Raw genomic sequence first — 19453 nt, 5'->3', positions numbered from 1 at the left:
CTAAGCTTCAGGTAAGTGAAGTTGCACCAACAATGATTTCCCAGCAAAAAGTCTTTATGAATTACCCCTAAAGTTTCTGATACAGTTTTATTTGAACTTTTTCTAACACCAGGCATGGTTCTCCTGACTTTTATACCACTGTGAGTCAGGAATAACTCCAAAGATGACAGCAGAGAAATCAGATGAGCAACAGAGTCACAACCTCTGCTACCTAAAGGACCATCAAATTGCCTTTGGTTAGCAGCTGAAACTAGTTTTATTTTACAGAAGAAGAATTACAGTTGCTGGTGAACGAATTATTTTCATTTTGAGGAATTGGTGCAATTCTAGATTATGGAAACAAAATGTATGGGGCTAATAGTTTATCCAAGTAGTACGGCATAGCTATCGTTCAAACATTTCAGGTTTTATACCAGCAGAATTTAAAAAGAACATAAATATTATTCATGCCTAAAAAATGCTTCCCGTGTGTCTGGTTCTTTAGTCATCATTTAAAAATGACTCATTACACTCTTTTCTTTTGAAGTTTGGTAGAAAATTCACCCTAATCTAAAACTTAGTAGTAACCCAACAGTGATTTCTTACACATGATTTATACCTAATCCTCTGAAGAAAAAGGATTTATAATGAAAGTGATAGCTCAACCCTAACTGCAGCACTGGGAATGGTGACACCATAATTAATGTATTATTTCAGTTGTGGGAGACACTGACAGTTGCTTTTTGTTCTTGGGAAGAAATTTATAGTGTGACTGAAAAATGCACCATGAAAAAAAAAATTACACAGAAGAGGAATAGAAATCCTTGGAGCAAAGACACGTCCTTACAATCCCCCTCCCAAAGACTATAAAATCTTGGCAATGACAATGTTTCCTCTACGGTGTAATTTATACCTTTCTCCTCTACTAGATGGCAGTATGACATGCTTTCAGAGTATCTAAGTGGGGGTTTCTTTCTTTGTTTCTTAGGAAGTAATTAACTTAAAATAACATCTTACTGGCACAGAAGTTGGGGGGGTGGGGTGGGGAAGCTCACCACTGGCTTTGTATTTTGAAATCAAATCTTTTTACTTACTGGTTCAACATTAAAAGCAAAAAGTGCATATTCCCGGTCAGGTGACACTTCATATCGAATAGCCTTTAAGGACACCTAGAAAATAAATCAGAAATTGAAATAAATATTTTTCAGTTTTCAAATCAATATCATCTAGAACTAATCGCTATGACCATGTTTCTAATGATGAAGAGTACTGCCAGACTGTTTCTTAAAAAATAATACACCACATGTCTTTTAAAAAAACAGAAATGTTATGTGGGCAAACATATGCTCCCGTAAGAGAAAGCGTAACTGCATTGTGACTCAGACCAGGCAGCTATCTCAAAAAAAAACGTATTTTCCTTACAAACCTACTGCTCAGTGGCTGGTGGGGCAGCTGTGGGCAGCATGTAGTAGAAAACCCTGATAAATGTGAATTTATTCATTCCCTGCAATCACTGGCCAAAGTGCTGGAGATAACAAACAGTGAATACCTGCTGGAACAAAGTATTATAAAGAGACATGACTACCTGTCTCAATTAAGACAACACTGAGGAAAACTATCCTATTTTCCCCAGTTAAAAAAGTCTTTGGGATGCTGCAGTGATACAGCTTTCCAGGTGCACCCTGACCTAGGTTCTGCGAAAACCTGTGCTGTAAGTCTTACTAACAAGAAGAGATGCCACAATATCTCAGAATCGTCAGGAATTACCATTTCCCTGCTCCACTTATCATTTATACAGTGCAGACATCCCTTCACCTTTCCAGTGTGTTTCAATATAATACATCGCTGGAGCACCAAGGTCTAAGAGAGGTGCCACTAACACGCCGCTCATCCATTACCTTTTAAATCTCATCCTCTCTCACCTAACAAATTAGATGTAAGTCCTTGAGAGATCCCTGAGGCCCAAACTGGAAGGGGGAATTTGGGCTGCAGGAAAATGCACAGCATTCCCCTGGGAGAGTCCTCCCCAAGGCCAGCAAAGCTGGTGGTAGTGCGTGGGGAACCCAGGGGACAGCCACAGGTGGAGGGGACAGATCACAGCATCATAGAATGGATTGGGTTGGAATGGTCCTTTAAAGGCCATCTAGTCCAACCCCCCTGCAATAAGCAGGGACATCTTCAGCTAGATCAGGTTGCTCAGAGCCCTGTCCAACTTGACCACGAATGTTTCCAGGGATGGGGCATCTACCACCTCTCTGGGCAACCTAATGGGTTGATGGGCCAGCGTGCATCAGGATGGGGGGTGCCAGGGGACCATGAGAGACAGCAGTGTCAGCATGAAGACAGAATTTATTTACTGTTACATTAATAACGTAGAGAAAGGAGAACATGCCAAGGTAGGAAAAGTTTTTCTGACCCAGGCCTAGGAAGGAAGGAGGACAAAGACAACGTGCCTGGATGAGGTGTAATGACTGATTTTGTATTTGGACTTTTTGGATTAATGTGGAGGCGATGTTCTGCAAATTTATTTACCAAGGGGGCAGAGGAGCAAGGGTAGAACAGGCAGTAGGGAGGCCATGGCACAAAAAAGTGGGATTATCTTGTAACACTGTGCTTTTCTTCCAAATGGCAAAAATTAAATACCAGGGGAATAAACAGAGGCCAAATGGAAGCAGTTGGACTTCAACAGACCTTGACATTAAAGGAAGCCAGCCCGTTCCTTTACCATTAGCAGAATTATAAAGAAAGGGGTTACGCTGTGGTGAAAGAGGATTGCTTATGTGATGTAGCAAAGGTTGAAGGTTAAATGGCAGCATGGAAAGTTTAAGGTTGGGTATAACCAATACTATATACTATACCAATACTGCAATAATAATTCAGTGATAAATTCTTTGTCTCATTAAAAAAGAACTAATACTACTTGAGCTTTGTATGAGTCGTATACTCATACCGCAAAATAAAGTCAACCTGGTATGTGGTTTTATACTTTTGCTTGTAGATTTACTTTTAGCTTTTGAGTTTCTAAAGCTGTTTTCTACAGATGTTGGGTCATTAAGGTAAGTCTCTGTTAGCTATCCTCTTCTTTTGTAGTTTTGCAATGATACAGTACAACAAAACCATCTGAAGTTAATCAAAATGTTAAGCAAATATCACATAAGTGACAATTTTACCAGGACAACGTGATTCATATCTCATTGTTGGAGCAAACAGAAGTGTATCTTACTTCAGAAATTAACTTCTTACAGGAAATCTTGAAAACACTGACATTTAATGTTCTAACTTCTGACACAATGGTGGCTTCCACTACTACAAAAAACAATGCTACAAAACACTTGCATCATTATAAATGATACTCTGCATCAGCTGTGGATTTATTTTCTTCTCATTCATTTTAATAGCCACCTACCAACTTCTCTTTCTGATAATTTCTAAGGGTTTTTCTCATATGCAAACCATTTCCATTCATCAACACTATTCATTAACAACACTGAAATTACATTTCAACCATTAGGCAGGAAAAATCAGCAAATCCACAAATTAAAAAATAAGTATTTGCATGGAGGAATGTGGAGAATGCTACCAACAGACAGTAAATTGTATCAATTGTCTTTTCTATTAAGCATGCAAAGAGGAGAATTATGCATGTTTCAATTATATATGATATGCAAGACTAGCTTCAAATATCCATATGATACTTTCCTGTAGTATGAAAGAAACTGAGCTTAAAGAATAATAACAAAAGCTGGAGTTCAATTTCATGTTATCAGTCATTGCGTAGCCCATAGTATTACCGGTGTATTGCTTCTCCTCGACAATACATGAAGTTGAAACCCAAGTCATTTTCTGCTTTACTGATCCAACTGCAAGAGAACTGTGAAATTCTGCTACTCATTATAGAACATACTTACAATTTTTTTGTTTTCTATTAATATTGTTGAATTGTTAGTTTCGACATTCCTCAGAATCACTGTGCCATTCTGGTTTCTATAAATGAATTCATTATCTGCAAGGAGGAAGAGAAAAGAACATTAAGGAAATCTGAAATTGTCTATTCGTAGAGAACCTAATTATGGGGTTGAATCAAAAGCTTTGCTGGGAACTTTCCTCTAAAGAACACAGACATTTATTTATTTATTTATTTATTTTAATGCAGCCATTGCTGTGATGTTAAAGCAGCTTCCAGGATAGTCATCAAACGATATGGTTAGTGTCTGTCACATGTTTATTCTGCCACACTTTCCCAAAGCTGAATGCGAGAGGGTTACCTGTTTTGAATGTACATAGACAGCTTGCTATGTTATTAGTGTAGAAAAAAACAAGGTTGAAAAACATTCCTTATGCTTAAAGCTTTCCAAGATCCTCAGTCTCTGTAGGAGTTTAATAAGCCAGATGCCTCGGAAGTCTCTGAAAGTTAAAGGCAAATAACCCTCTAACAAAGCAGGTTCTGGAACCTAATACTGTGCAGATCTTCCAACACCACCGTTTGTCCTGCAAACTTATACCAGGAGGAGATGCATGCAAAGAAATTGCCATTTTCATATGGAACAAGACAAATCAGCTTGTTTCTATTGCACTTTGGGACTACTCCAGCACTCGGGACATCTCGACAAGGACAAGAATCCTCTCTGGTAGCTGCTGCACAGGCGGGAGATAGACTCCAGCTCTCAGAGCTCAAAACCTATGTGACAGAAAGGCTGGGACAGACATATGAAAGAGATTCCAAATGAGGGTTAGGTGGCAGGTCAAAGGTTCAGGATGCAAAAACACTGCAATAAAGGGTTGCCGTCTCGTCAGACGTCATAAACTAAAGTTCAAGTCTGATCAGTGCTTGCATGCACTGCCCCACAGATAAAACATAAAACATAAGTCCCCAGCACACCGCCATTAAAAGATTCAGCAGCTTTTCTTAACACAGGAATAGGGTTACTGTTTTTTTGCAACCTGGCTCAACTAAGATCGAGAACTGATGGATCCCACCAAACTTCTGCCTCCAGTTTCAGCCGAGGAAACAATTCCTCCTTGCTACCCTCACTGTTGCTACCCCAAGGTGGCTACCATGGCGCATCCACAAGTGTTAGGGACATGTGAATGGTTAAATATTATCTGGGGATTGTCCTGGGATGAGCCAAAGGTGAATTTAAATCCTACCAGAAACATAAAAGCACAGACCCAACTCATTGTAACCACAAACAGGTGTGCGTTGTCTCAGGGTGACCTGCTGAATACCACACCAATTACAGGTTTTCCAAAACTTTGGTGTACAGACCTGGCACACTCCTTCCTTATCCATGTTTCAGTCTTTTTGAATTGCTAAACTGGTAATCATCATCACAGCAATTAACCGTCTTTGTAAAAAGCTCTGAAAGTGCAGATGAAAGCTTCTACACTCTACTTAATACTATCAATAAAAACAGTCATCTCCTACATATCACAGTTTTACATGCAAGAGTAGGAAGAAAAGTCTTTTCTGAGACTGGGAATGAATCAGATTCTGTGAGGCAAAACTGTTGCTGCAGTACCGATGATCCTCTCCATACAACAAGATTTTAACAACTTAAGTTTCCCAGCATCCAAATCACAGCAGCAGCACTTCCAACTCATAGGCAAAGTTCTCAAAGCATCTCTTTCTTTTAATTATGCAATAAATTTTATCAACACCTTTGGTCCTGAATAAAAAATGCAGGATCTGAATTAGATTAAGACTCGCATTTGAGACCAGAATAATAAAGAGAGCTCCTGTTTGGATTTGACAGTATTAAAATTTTGTCATTAGTTCTGCAGTGTTGTCCAAGGGCATGGTATTTTCATAAGCGTGCCTGATTATATTCAGAACTTTAAAATATTACTTCATACGATTTATGACTGAACAAACTAAGATTCTTCAACCTGAAAAAGAAGTGAGTGAACAGAACGAGGACAGAAGTAAAAAAAGTCGTAAGCAGCATGGAGAAGATAAATAATGAATGCTTGGTCCCTGCCTTTTCCAAAATAAATATTAGGAGGCATTAAATGGCACCAGCCACTGACAGATTCAACACAAATAAAAGGGATTATTTCTTCACGCAGAAAGTAAACAAACTGTGGAAGTCACAGTCCCAGAGGAGAGCAGATGTCAGGACTGCATACAAGTCCAAACAAGAATTAGAAAAATGGAAGAAAAATCCATGAAAGATTATGGGTCTTGAGGGGAACGCTTTTCATAAAGCCCTCAAACCTGAGAGTGCGAGGGACTAGAAGCATATCCCCAGTTATCATCTTGAGAAATTTACTCACTTTTTAAAATCTTCCCTAAGCATTTGCCCTTGTCCTGGGCCAGACATCAGAAGAGACGATCTCTGGGGTCTGATCCAGCACCGATTTGTTTACAATTTTAACTTCCAGCTTCTGGAATTTAGGAAGTGATACTATAAAAGGTGTTAATGCTCCCTGCACACCTTGCCTTTGTGTCCTTAGGCCATTACAGCTGAAGCATCATTTTTTCATATGAGGAAAGTATACAGTCCAAATTTTTATTTTCAGGTATTCCAGAAATAACAGGAATAACTAAACGGAGAGACAGAATATTACCTAACTATCAGACATTTTCCAAAAGATTACTGCATTAATAATCACCCTATGTCAACAACACAGAATGTTTTCCAATTACATACTGAGTTTTAGACAGAAAAATCACATCTTAAACATGGCCAGCAAAGCATTTGGATAATTGGAAGCCTCACAGGGTATTTCCTAATTACAGAAATAACTAGCAATGCAACTGAGCTCAAAGTTCAGTATACAGGTAAAGTAGCTTATTAATCTAATGAGTCTGTGGGGCTGTTTAATATTTGGTAGCTGTTTCTTGAGCATTGCGTGAGCGGATGGAAGTTACATTACTGCCCGTAATGACATTGCTACTAAACTTTTATTGCTCTCTATGCTCCAAAAAAACGCCATAACATTTTAATAAACTGTGAAACTTCAAGATGATTACATAAAAGTTGCTCCATAGTTGGAAGTAGGAGATGAAAGACTTTCCCATTATTTGTTAAAGTGTTACAAGTTTAAAACGAGGTGCTAATCTGCTGCATGTACTTCTGCTATGAAAAAGGGAAAATAATTGAAGCAGCGCTGATTTGTTAGGGCTGTAAATCTTGCTATCATATTCAATACAAGCCATCAACACAGCATCTGAATTAATGAACAGAAAATTGGTCTGCTTAAGAGAAGAACAAATTGATGTGCATTATATTCCAAGCAAAACACTGTGAGGTTTATTCGGTCTGTGAGTCGTATTATCTTAGTCCTCAAAAGAATCAACGAATAATATTCTTGGACTTCTGTTTTGAAATGTGTGATTTGTTCCAGTGCAAGAGCATTTATTTAAATGGGACATACCTCAATCAAAGACAAAAAGCAATGCAGCAAACTCTGTCTGTAATGAATTCTGTCCAGCGAGCTGATGAGAATTTGCAGCCTGATTTATAGTTGTCACCACAGCTGATAAAGGTCATCACTGCATCTCATTTTTTATACCTGCCTTTCTTTGGGGCTGGTGTTCAGTGTAAATGATGCTGAAAATTGTAACTTTCAGGCATAAAGCCATTTACTCCATTATATAATGGATTTCTTCAACAGCAGAGCTCACTTCGCCAACTCCTCCCCCTCCTTCAACTTCCAGGAAATTGTCTGGTCGGTAGAATATATTATGTGTCTGTGAGTGTAGACACAGATACGTAGTCACGCTTACAAAAGTGACTGATTACAAAAAGCAGGGATTGCTAGAAATAACGGAGCAGCCATGGTGCTGTACAAAGTCAGCACAGAGGAAGGGGGGAGCCTCGGCAGAAATTTTTAAAAACCTGCTAAGCAGAACGGATGGAATCAGGAAACCAAAGACCAATGACGTATTTGCAGTGTCAGCGCTTCCCAGCTTCTTTGCACACATCTTTCTTAAATTCAGTCAGAAAATACGCACACAGAGAAAACAGCCCCAGCGACAGGGAGCTCATGTCCCTCTCACCTGCTGAGCCCTCGCCAGGAACAGCACACACGGGGGTTTGCTTAGCCTGGCAGCTCTGCCCGCTGGCCTCTTGTTTAGCGTGAAACGAGGCAAAATGCTGGGATTTTTCTTAACAGAATAATGCATTAAGCACTACGGCCCCAGTGCAGGCTTGGCATTTTCCTGGCCAATCCTTCCCAAGGTTTTACCATCAGAAAAAGCACAGGGTCTCTGGAAACTTGCCCACTGGTGCTGCCATGACGCTGAACCTGGCAGTGGCAGCTGAAACTCGGGAGAAAGATCATGAGGCCATCACTGGTACCATCTGGGGACCTTGAATCATCGGTTCAATACGCAGAGGCAGCCTAAACAGCCAACAAAATCCTGGACACCATCAAGGGAGCAAGACAGCATGGATCATTTGCCATGATATAAAACAAGGGAGTACAAAAATTCATGGACAACTGATAAACTGAGAGATATTAAAGGAAATAGGCAGGATATATCCTCTGACATACCTAATGCAGGGCTGACTCATTACGGACCACTAAAAGGGGCCAGGCTGAAGTCCAACATGGCATCAGCTATTGCCATGGTTAGAGACTCAACGCTGGGCTGGAGGAGCAGTTGCCTGAGCCAACACCACTTCTTTTTACATTGCTATGTGTCAAAGTGGGCACCAGATTAAATACCTCATCACAGCGGACAAGAAGGTCTGGGACAATTTTACCTCTAGAAGGAGTAAGTTTGAATGCCGGTGGTGCAAAGAAGCGGAAGGAATTACATCCAGCTCCAAGAACACAGATTTGCATCAGCCTCAGTGCTCATGAATTTATGGCTGTAACAGCTTCTCTGATGTGACTAAGTAAGTACACAGTATCAGAGATCAGAGACCAGCTTATGAGATAATAGGAGGACCCACATGCTTTTTTAGGAGAATTTTCATTATTTGTCAGAGATTATGGACAGCAGAAAGCAGAACTATGTGATGAAATACGGGAAGGAATAAGAATTTACATCCAGCTCTAAAAAAATATTTTTAATAAAATTGCAATTTTCTATCAGTTTAGCAACTGATGAATGAAAGGCAGGAAAACAAAAAAAGTTATAAAATTCACGTGCAGCAAGTTAGCAGTGACAGTTACTGAAAGGCAGAAAGTAGCGTCAGGACTGTTAGGACAACTCCAGTCATTTAGAGCCACAGACTTAGAGGAAAAGGCAACTTCTCAAGTCCTGTAATTTCAGATCAACAGACATGAAAGATAATTGAATGAGTCTCAGTCTGATGAAAGTCAGCATCGGGGGAATTATCGTTCTCAATCCCTAAGATTAAGGGAGATTGGTGAATAAAGGAAATTTAAGTCCTGAAGTTGTTCTGAACCATTTCAGATAAATGGGCCTCCAGATACCAGCATAACCAGCAAGGCTGGCAAACAAATTACGCCGTGTCAAGAGAGCAGACGGCAGCACGCCCCGCGGGAGTGAGCCCGCATCCCTCCCTAGGGACCCAGGTCACATTGCACTGGGCCACGTGTGCCGCTGGGCTGGAGCTCTGCGCTGGCACAGCCAATGTCACGGGGCCACCAGGAGAGGACTGGGCACTCTGCTGTTATTTCTCATCCCTGCTGCTGTAGGAAGGTCCTTGCTAGACCTGACCTCAGGCGTGTCCCAGCTGGCAGGCAGTTTGCATCCGATGTGAGTGGGGTTAGAAACCCTGAAGGAGTCCTCTCAGCTTCACAAGAAGTGAAAACACCATATCCTATTCAACCCGATGAAGCCAAGTACTGCAACTGGAAACCAGTCAAGAGCATCACCCTCTCCCTTCCAAAAAAGAAGAGCTGTTGTGGGGTGTTTAATGACCCAAAGCAGGATTTTAGAATTTTGTCTGACATCTGAAGGTTGAGCCTTCCACCAGCCCTGCAGCCTTGCCGGCGGTGGTGCGGGGCATTACGCCGCACTCAGCCAGGCTGAACCCCTCTTTGCTGACGGCGACAGCAGTGCCTGAACTGGCCAAGGGTTTCTTGGAGCCCTCCCAGGAAGGTATTGATCAGACACAACTGGTTAGTGCTTACCATCTAACAAGATAATGGACAGGAAGGTTGCAACAGATGTTTTTTCAGACAGAGTTGGTATTTTCAGACTGGCCACAACAGTTGTATTCAACTGGAAAAATACAGGAGGATGAGGCAGTGGAATTAAACTAAAAGAAAATAATAATTCTTCTGCTTGTTCAGCATCCCAACAAGTTTTCTGAAGGGCCATGTGAGCCCCAGCACACTGGATGGAGATCAGAGGTGTGGAAAGGAGTGGATGGACTCCTAGGGTGGGCTGGGGCATTTCACAGCCCTCACCCCCCGGAGACACACGCCACAGCCAAAGAGAAGGGTCTGCCTGGAGACAGCAAACCTGGACTATCCACAGCAGACCTGCGGCATGCAGGGGAAAAAAAAAAACAACTGGCTTGTAGTGATTACCCATGTTTGCAGGATCAGGAGAGGCTGCCAGTTTACATTGAAATACAGTATGTCTCTGTGGGAACGGTGTCACGACCGAATTGGGTAGCCGGGCAGGCTGTGGGCTCGGCAGTCGGGGGTGTTGGCCGCTGTGACTATCGTCACTCGCACCCACAAGCCAGCCCAGGTGCAGCAGAGCCCCGAGGGGCAGAGCAGCCCGGCAGCGCCAGGCAAAGCACCGGGCGTACGCCCTTAGTGCAGCCATCCCCACGGCTCATGCCAGCATCTCGCATGGAAAGTAAACTGCGAGGGACTTAGGATCTCCTGTAAAAAAAAAAAAAAAGTGCTTTCTGAGTGACACAGGGGAGGAAATAGGACAAGCTGAGGTTAACGGGCTGCTATGCATGGGATCAAGACCTTAAAAACCCCCTTAATCCTGCCAGATGCAGCACACGCACAGGCCTGCTATCTTCAGAGGCTGGTTTTGAGACAGAGAGCCTGAGGTTTTGGAAAACAATGGAAGTGGAGAAGAAAATGACAGAACTGGGTAAATTCACAGACGAAATAAAAGCTTTCAGAAAAAAAAAAAACCACACCAGCAAACATTAACAAGAAGCACCAAACAAGAAGAAGAACGTGGAACGTGATATGAGCAGGGAGAAAGATGAACACAGGCAGGCTTAGGGAAATACTTATTTCACTTTGCTTTCATGAACGAGGAAATTGTACCTTATTTAGTAGGCCTGCAGGATTATTGACTCACGTAGGACAATATCTGCCTAACTGAAGTCATGTAGGAGAGTGCCCTCCCCCCAGGACCTGCACTCCCTGGGGCAGGTGTGGTTTACTCCTCAGAAAAGCAAAGGGAATAAATGTTCAACAAATGCTAGGATCATGCACGCTCGCTAACTGCTGTAAAACTCAGCCATGTAGAACATAATGCAAAATAAAAGCACAATCAGTCCCCGATGGAAGCCTATTCAGGTGTCCAGACAGGTGCAATTCCAAATTCAGGTCGAAAAGACCACCGTTGTGATGATGCATTTAATACTATTATCTGTTGTTCTTTTAAGACACAGTACAGGGCAGCTATTTGATATTTTTAGCATGTACCCATAAAAAGAAGAATCTGAAATTCCCTCCCCAAAGCAGAAGCCAATCCTGATTTGATATCAAGCTGCTCCCCAGAGAGAAAATCCAGGGAAAGCTTCCCATCTCCTGGCCCCTGGTGCTGCAGTAGCTGGCTCTGGGATAACAGAGAAGGAGGGAGGGACGGAGCACGAGTGGTGAACAGCAACGAAACCCCATTTCCATACCCACAGATTCACCACACCCTCAGTGAGAGCTGGTCCTTAGGTTCTCATAGACCTTGGTGCTTGTAACTCGTCACAGCCCTCTGCTTTTTCTCTTCAATCCACCTGCCCTCCACCAGCAACTCCTTTTTCTTCAGCTTTGCTTCTCTGCAGCACAGAAGTAAGTATGAGCCTGTTAGACTTTGTGATGCTGATGCAAGGGAGCAACAGGAGAGAACAGCTTGCCTTTAACAACATCGCTACAGTCTTTAATTCCAGGAGACAACTGAAATCCCATTTTTATCTTTCTGGCATTATGGGTCATTATGCCTTTACTGTTTCCAGCATTTTATTTTTTTTTTTTTTCATATGAGAGGCTGAAAGGAAAACTTCTTTTTACGGTGATTTACCGTAATTTAGCTAAATGCTGCACTGGTACCTTAGGTAAGTGCAACATGACAGAATGTGCTTTATTATGCACAAGTAGTTTAATTGCTCATCACCTCAATGCAGTTGCACTTGGTGCACCGATATAGTGCTTTCACAGTAGTACTGGCAAAATAAAACACAATTATAGCTCAGCAAAATTCCCATATCAACATGCATCTCTAGCAGGCTTGTAAATCAACTTGTCAAAAGCTCAAAGAAGGCTGAGTCTTGGGAAAACTTAAAACGATAAAAATCAGTAATGCCAGCCTGTTTCTTTTTTTTTTTTTTTTTTTGTCTAATCCCAAATCTTTCAAGATCCAAACTCAAAAAACCATCTTATTTAATCTCATTGACCTCAGCACCAAGCCTGAAATCATCTTTGAAATTTCAGTCCCAAATCTGAAACCAGGCACAATTCTGCTGCTGTCTGTCATTTGTGAGACTGAACTCCGCTTCAAAGAGCCCCAATCTGGGAACCCTGTAGGCTCAGATCAGGGCTCAGTGGCATAAGCATGAAAAGCTGAAGTCCATGTGAGAAACAGAGAACTCGTTTCAACTTCAAATAACTCCTCTTCCCTGCTTCTACCTGCCTTTATAGCACACGGAGGGGAAAAAAGAGAGACACGACAATTAGGGAAAAAATGAATGAGAAATCCTCTGAGTAAATCTATTTTGACTCCATCCGGGGCAAATCATCCCGATTACAAAACTGCTGCACAATGCTAACAACAACAGTAAAAACGTACACCTAGTTGCTTGCTGCCCTCAGTTTGTCTTTCTGTAATGACTGACGGCAGCGTGGGAACTTTGCAGCACACTGACCTGACTTTGGCGCATTCCAGAGCTGAGAAATCTTCCTCAAAAATTCTCTGCCATCTTCTTTTCCTGTGCAGTTGTGCTCATGCCATGTGCTCTTCAAACCCTACACACGTTATAGCAGGAAAAGTGCAGATGACCCCTAGGTTACCCGCGTCCGGACAGCTGGCGATACCAAATTACACCCATCCCTTTGATTCCCTGCCAGAAACTTCCCACATTCAGCACAGGCCACAAGCAATTTAACTCTAAAAAAAACCCTAATTTCCCAGGAAATGGTCCCTGATGCCTTCATCCACATCCCACATATTTTTTTTTCATGATCCCACCACGTGCCTAAACAGCAAAACAAAGTGCGGACAACAGGTAGTGTGTATCAGCTCATCCCAGCTCCGCAATGCGGCTGGCGTGAGTGGTGCAGCCCCAAGTAGGCAGTGACACAGACTTTATCAGGAGCAGAAAACCTCCAGGGTTTTTGCTGTAGTAGTTGCTGGCTCACAGAGAGCCTAAGTTACCATTCCCGCTTGGTCATCCCCACCTTGCCTGCTCCCTTCAGGTAAACCTGCTCCAAGGACCCCCTGGTTGTCCCCCAGGTCAGTGCAGCATCGCTCGGAGACCTCTCTCTCCTCTGCCAAACGGACCGGGTCTTACCTGCCTCATTTAGTTGGGCGTCACACAGGGGAGCGCATAACCCAAAGCATAACACATAAATGTAATAATCCATTTGACACAGAGAAAAAAAGGAATCCACGAATAAATTCTCATTAAAATGTGATCCCACAGCTTGCTTCCTTAGTTCCTCTGCGCATTTCCTTGCCTCCTTCTCTTTGCCCCCAACCAAACTACACTTGTTATTGGCCATGATGGAAACAACATTTAAAACTGTTTTTTCTTCCCTTTCCGTTGGTAAAATGGGCAGAGTACTGAAATTTCAGCACAGACTGAATGAGATCTTTGTACAGTAACAAGCAAATTTTCTCTGTATACAGCTCTGGATAAAGTTTTAATAATCTTTGTGTGCAATATTTCACGATCCCTTTTATGCTACACTCATTTCAGATGTGTCTGGCGAAGTATGACTGTGCTGAAGTCCAACTGCAAAAGGAGTCTGGCAGAGCAGTGGCCAGCACTCTGACTTCAGGCTTTTGAAAATCAAGGTGGATAAGACATGAAATCCAGCATCTGACACATTTAGGTTACCAGTGTGTGATTACTGGTTTTGGACTGGTCACAAGAGGGCACCATATTACAGAGTGGATGGAAACACTTTCAACACTTGCAAAGAACCATTAATAAATAATTGAACGCGACGCTGGGCAGCAGACCTGGCAAGGAACAGCACCTGGAGGGGTCCAGAGACTCCTCACACCCAACTGCAAGGGAACTGCTACTGGGAGGAGAAGTTTGCAATTATACATATAATCCCACTGTTTTTAAACTAACTGATGAGGGAATGAAAAAATGAGTGTCAGCTCAGTAAATAGCTTTCCCTTAACATCTCAAATCAGTTTCCCTGCAGTGACTGGGCCAGCTCCTGCAGGAAGCCCCACACCAAATCCCAGAAATGATTCCTGAATTTCTTATTTCAACCGTTCTTATTCCTATTCCTCTCTCTGCCAAGGAACGGGCATCGTGCATCACTCACTGCCCTGCGTTGATAATGGTCTTGAACCAGCAGTGGTTTGCTGCTAAGAGGGCAAACATGCTGATGCAGGTGCTGAAGCAAAAGAGCCGATGCAAACACCTGGTTTAAGTGTAATGGATGAAAAACAGTTACGCCAAAAGAATGACTGGTCCGTTCTTGAATCCTGGTCAACCTTTTGTCCAAAAATGTCTTCTCAGTGGGTTCTCAATGGGTTAACAACTTTCAGCAGATGGCGTTAAAACCAAAGAATGCCCTTATTCAATGAAAAGAACTTGACTTCTTCATATTTTTCTTTATTTTCAATATCCTGACATAAGTTCTTTGTTTCTCAAGGCAATTCTTCTATTTATCGTGCATTTCCATGCTTCTGTCACGGTATTTGTCCTTCTCTGCACCATGTGTATTCCCACTACAGTCTATCTTTTTTCGATGGAGTAACCCAAACTCAAGGTGATAATGTCCCTCAAACTGGATCAAAACATGCTATTTTCAGTATTGTTCTCTCCTGAATATAGTCCAATATTGTTTCCCCTAAAAGAGCTGGTTGCAACAGAAAATTGATTCTATGTTCTCAGTTTCCTGCCCTAGGAGAAGGAAAGCAAATATGAAATATGGAATTCTAATAAACCCTCTCCTGTTTTTCATAGATACTATTCTGTCTCAATAATTTAGCTATATTAGCCATTCTGTGCTCATTAGGAAAAAAAAAAATCAGGAATATTACAATTATTGGCATATAATTCTACTTACAAAAAAATCTTACTTTGTGAAATAAAGAAATAAAGAATAAACATTAAAGGTTAATTTGTTTTAAAGACGGATCTTATGCATGCTACTGAGTTTGGTATTAGCTAAATGCTGCAGGGCAGAAGGTAATAGTAAACCCTCACAAAAGCTGCCCCTGAAATTAAAACCTGGAAGAAGGAAAATACAGAACACATGGAACAAATATACATACGTACACAGATAGTCTTGGTGATATTTTAAAAAAAGGTTTTCAGACATTTTTTACGTCACAGTTCACAGCCTGCACTCCCACTGGGAAGGAGAATAAGGAAGTAAAAGATACCTCCAAATTATGAATAAGGGTCCTGGTTATGCACAAATCTTCCAAGAAATACATCTTTGTTCTGGCTTGAGATAAAACAGAACTTTCTTTTTAGTAATTTCATATTTCAGTTAAGCCTCCTCTAACTCTCTGAAATTAACAGCATATTTTTTCAGACACTATCTGCTCCTAGAGTGGTAAGACCTGATGTTTATAATTTATACCAAGGAATGGTACGCAGAGATGCTCCTGCTTATGTTTATTGCTCTAACACCAAAGGACTTTGTTATTGGCCTCGTTGGAGGGTCAGAAGCAGAAAAGCGCAGTGGGGTCCCACCTGCGGGGAGGAGTGGACAGGACAGGTGACCCAAAACTGACCAACAGGGTATTCCATCCTATCTGCCTCATGCTCAGTAAAAAAGCTGAGGGATCAAAGGGTCAGCGCTCTTTCTTCAATGGCCGACATCTGAGGAGGACTCTGTCTGTTCATCTGCCTTTGATCCCAATCCTGAATCCAGATCCAGAATCCAGTTCCCATCCGTTACTGAGTCCAGCCAGTGCCAGCCGGTGATGATCATCATCCTGGGAGCATGATACTGATTTTGTATATTTTGTATATATTTCATTATTTTCTTTTTTGATAATATTATATTTTCTTTTATTATTTTATTATTAATATTTCATAAAAAGTAGTTTAGTTTCTTTTAAACTCATGAGCTTCTGTCCCATCCTGCTCTCCCTGAAGGGAGATGAAGGGAGAGGGTGGGGACAGCACTCGTCGTTCATTTCAGTGGCCAGTCCAGCCCAAACCATGAGAGCCTTGTGAAACGAGACAGTTCATCAACTGAAGCAGTAATAAACAGCAGCGAAAACAGCTTCGCATGGCCCAGGGTATGTGCATGATACCCCACTGGGGTGTGGATGGGCCAGCTCAGCCCCCGCTGGCTCCGCTCTGCTGACGCTGCCAGCCAGGTAAGCAACCAGCCCCAGCTGCAGGAGCAGGTTTGGGGTATGGGCTCATCTTGTCCACTAGGAAACAGGAAAATTGACTGCTGTGCAGAGAACAAGTTTTTCTTAGGGTGAAAATAAATTCAACTATTGGAAAAAATTGTGGACACTTTGTTCAGTCAAAATTAGTGGATTTTACATGTTTGTCCAAGTCTTGCTGGCTCTTCCCAACTCACCTGAAGGTACCGTGACATTCAAATATTCCTGCAGTGCAAGCACGGCAAGGCCAACGCTTCCAAGCAGCACCTGAACTGACTTACTCTGCATAAATGACCACAGCGAATGTAACTGCAATGAGGCCAAAGTTTCTGTGAACTGCTGGATTTACCACTCCTGCAATGTACAGTCGATTTTTTAAAAGTTCCAATGCATGCCAAAATACCCATCATTTATCCGGTAGATCCAAAATTTTGCCCTTTATGGGGAAATTGCTTTTGAGCTGAAACTTTTTTTTCCCCATTTTTGGCTTGAGATTTTGAAATTTCCCACTGTCTTTTTAGTGGACTTTGTTTGATTTTACCATCCATGCCATTGTCAGCTGCCTTCTCTGGAAAGTGAATAAGCTTTGAAGACGACTTCCAGATTTTGTGAATTATTAAAAAACTTAAGTGTTGGCAAATCAGGTGTAAGGCTTCAAAAAACTTGATTTTTTTTAATATATCCTTTTGAATGAAATCAAACACAGGATTCTTTTCCAAGTGTGTTTAGCCTTTGGAGGGACATTTAGATATAATTTTAACAAACTCTTTGAGAACAAAAAAAAAAAAAAAAGGTTTATTTCATTCTCTTTTTGAATCAAAGTAAGTATTTTTGTAAGTCACCTGTCCCCAGAAGCTGTGACTTTAAGTCAAGTAGCAAAATGAAAGTCCGGCATCATACCCAGCTGGCAGCTACCTTTGTGAAGGCAAACTCCCTGCCCAGCCATACCCAAACCTGGTTACACGTTCAGCTCTTCCCTTCCATCAATCAAATGTTTTAGGGAGTTGTTTCCCACTCTCCTTTTCCTTACGTTTTGGTTTCCTCCTTTCATTTCTTCACACTTGTTGTCTTGAGTTCTTTTCCTGCTAAGCACGAGACTAGAAGTGGCTTTTAAGAGGTATTACACTCTGATAATCAGGGATTATTTCACAGTGTGCACAACCACTTCCGTCTTGGGATCACTTACACAATCACCTCATTTTCTACCAGAGATTATTCCTCATTACTGGCAATGGAAAGAGATGTCAGCAGAGTGATAAGTTCTAAAACACAGGGCATGTATACAGACCCAGCACTGGTTTCACGTAAAGCTGTGAAAGCCCCGCTGGGGACCTATATCGCATGATTTTATGGTATTGTGATCACTCAGTGTGGGATAACTCAGTACTGGGACCTATAGATTTTAACTCTAACATGGCACAAAATCTTTTGGCTTTTCTTTGGGGTGAAACAAATTATATCACATGCATGCACTTGCCTTAAAGTGCCATGAAACTCCAATCATTTGGACACATTTAAGAAGCCAATCCCGATAGGTCCATGTAATCCTTGTGTGTAGTTCTCATACCATCCTTTCTAAATTGATATATTAGAGAGGGAAAACATTCAAGAAATGACAAGGATGATCCAAGGTACTGACCTAAGGGCCATCAAGAAAAGCAAATAGGAGCAAGCTCCCAAGTAAGCAAAAGGAAGCAGTTCCTCATGGAACTCAGAGCAGTGAAACTACTTGATGAAGGACACGACGGATGCAAGAGGCTCTGGAGGACACTTGGCAAGTGACTTGGAAGAGAAATACATTTGGGGTTACTAACTACAGAAACTACAAGAGGAGCTGGCAACTCCCTAATCTAAAAAGCTCGCTGCGCTCTTGTGCACATGTATATTGCTTCTCATGGAAACAGGATCTGGGGCTGGGCAAACCTTTGGTCTCTTCTGCTCTTAATTGAATTTTCACTGATGTAAGATTTGTATATCTACATTTTAAAGTATAATTATATTCCCTTGATCAGTGATAATTATCTCATTCTAAATTTCTTTTAATGAATTATATACGTCTGGTACTATTTTTGTACGGAAAAAAAAAGTACTGCTTCTTATATGTTCAACAGCTTAACACAGTCAGGAGATCCAAACTCACCAGAGACTTTCTTTCTTAGATAAGTAAATCTTTGCCTGCTAAATTTTCAATTACAAATATCTGATATAAAGTTTAATCACCAGAAATACTGTTTTTCCCATCTCCAATTTATGAAATTATGGTATCTCAGCATATATTTATTTAATGTTCATTAAAAGGAACAAGTGGAAGAATATATACTGCTCTAATTATCCTTGGTGAGCACTCCAGGTTCAACAAGTATCCAGGAGCAGGGGAGCAAGCTCAGAGAAAGCTACTGAGGTGGGGGAATATGCTTTGCACCAAGTAAAAAACTTCAACAAGGAATCAAAGTCAGGCAGGGCAGTATGAAAAATGTAAAATTGCCTTGTTTTTGTTTTTGTTTTTAAAGTAAGCAAGTTCCCTCCTACAGAATAGAGAGCACCCAATGATGAACTGTGTCAAAAGACATAAACCTTTCTGTAAATCTCTATTGAAGGTATCAGTAGTAGGTTATAATCGGGATCAGCTTAACAAGAGGCCCAAACACCCTGAAGAGCTCTCCTTTCTCCATCATCCCTTTGCAGACCTCCTTTAAATGTGCTTCTTGCCCAGCATATCCTGCAATTATGCACCTCGTTTCTTCCCTCTGATTTTTCCTAGATGCTTATCTCCTAGACACTCCTTTCCCAAAACTTTTCCACCCTTACACCAGCCTGATTGTT

At 41.6% G+C, this 19453-nt stretch overlaps 1 protein-coding gene across 1 annotated transcript in view; it reads right to left on the bottom strand.

The window, feature by feature from the left end:
* DPP6 (dipeptidyl-peptidase 6) overlaps nt 1-19453 on the bottom strand; it is a 261890-nt gene that overhangs the window by 141732 nt on the left and 100705 nt on the right. Inside the window, exons 4-5 of the mRNA XM_009886773.1 lie at nt 3888-3982; nt 1074-1148 (exon numbers count right to left, since the gene is read on the bottom strand). Coding sequence (XP_009885075.1) covers nt 1074-1148; nt 3888-3982 — 170 coding nt within the window. The remainder of the gene's footprint in view (nt 1-1073; nt 1149-3887; nt 3983-19453) is intronic.

This window comes from Charadrius vociferus, unplaced genomic scaffold (assembly GCF_000708025.1).
Source record: "Charadrius vociferus isolate BGI_N301 unplaced genomic scaffold, ASM70802v2 scaffold255, whole genome shotgun sequence".
NCBI lineage: Eukaryota > Metazoa > Chordata > Aves > Charadriiformes > Charadriidae > Charadrius > Charadrius vociferus.
Note: the sequence above shows the minus strand (reverse complement) of the source record. Positions and strands in the feature narration are given on the sequence as shown.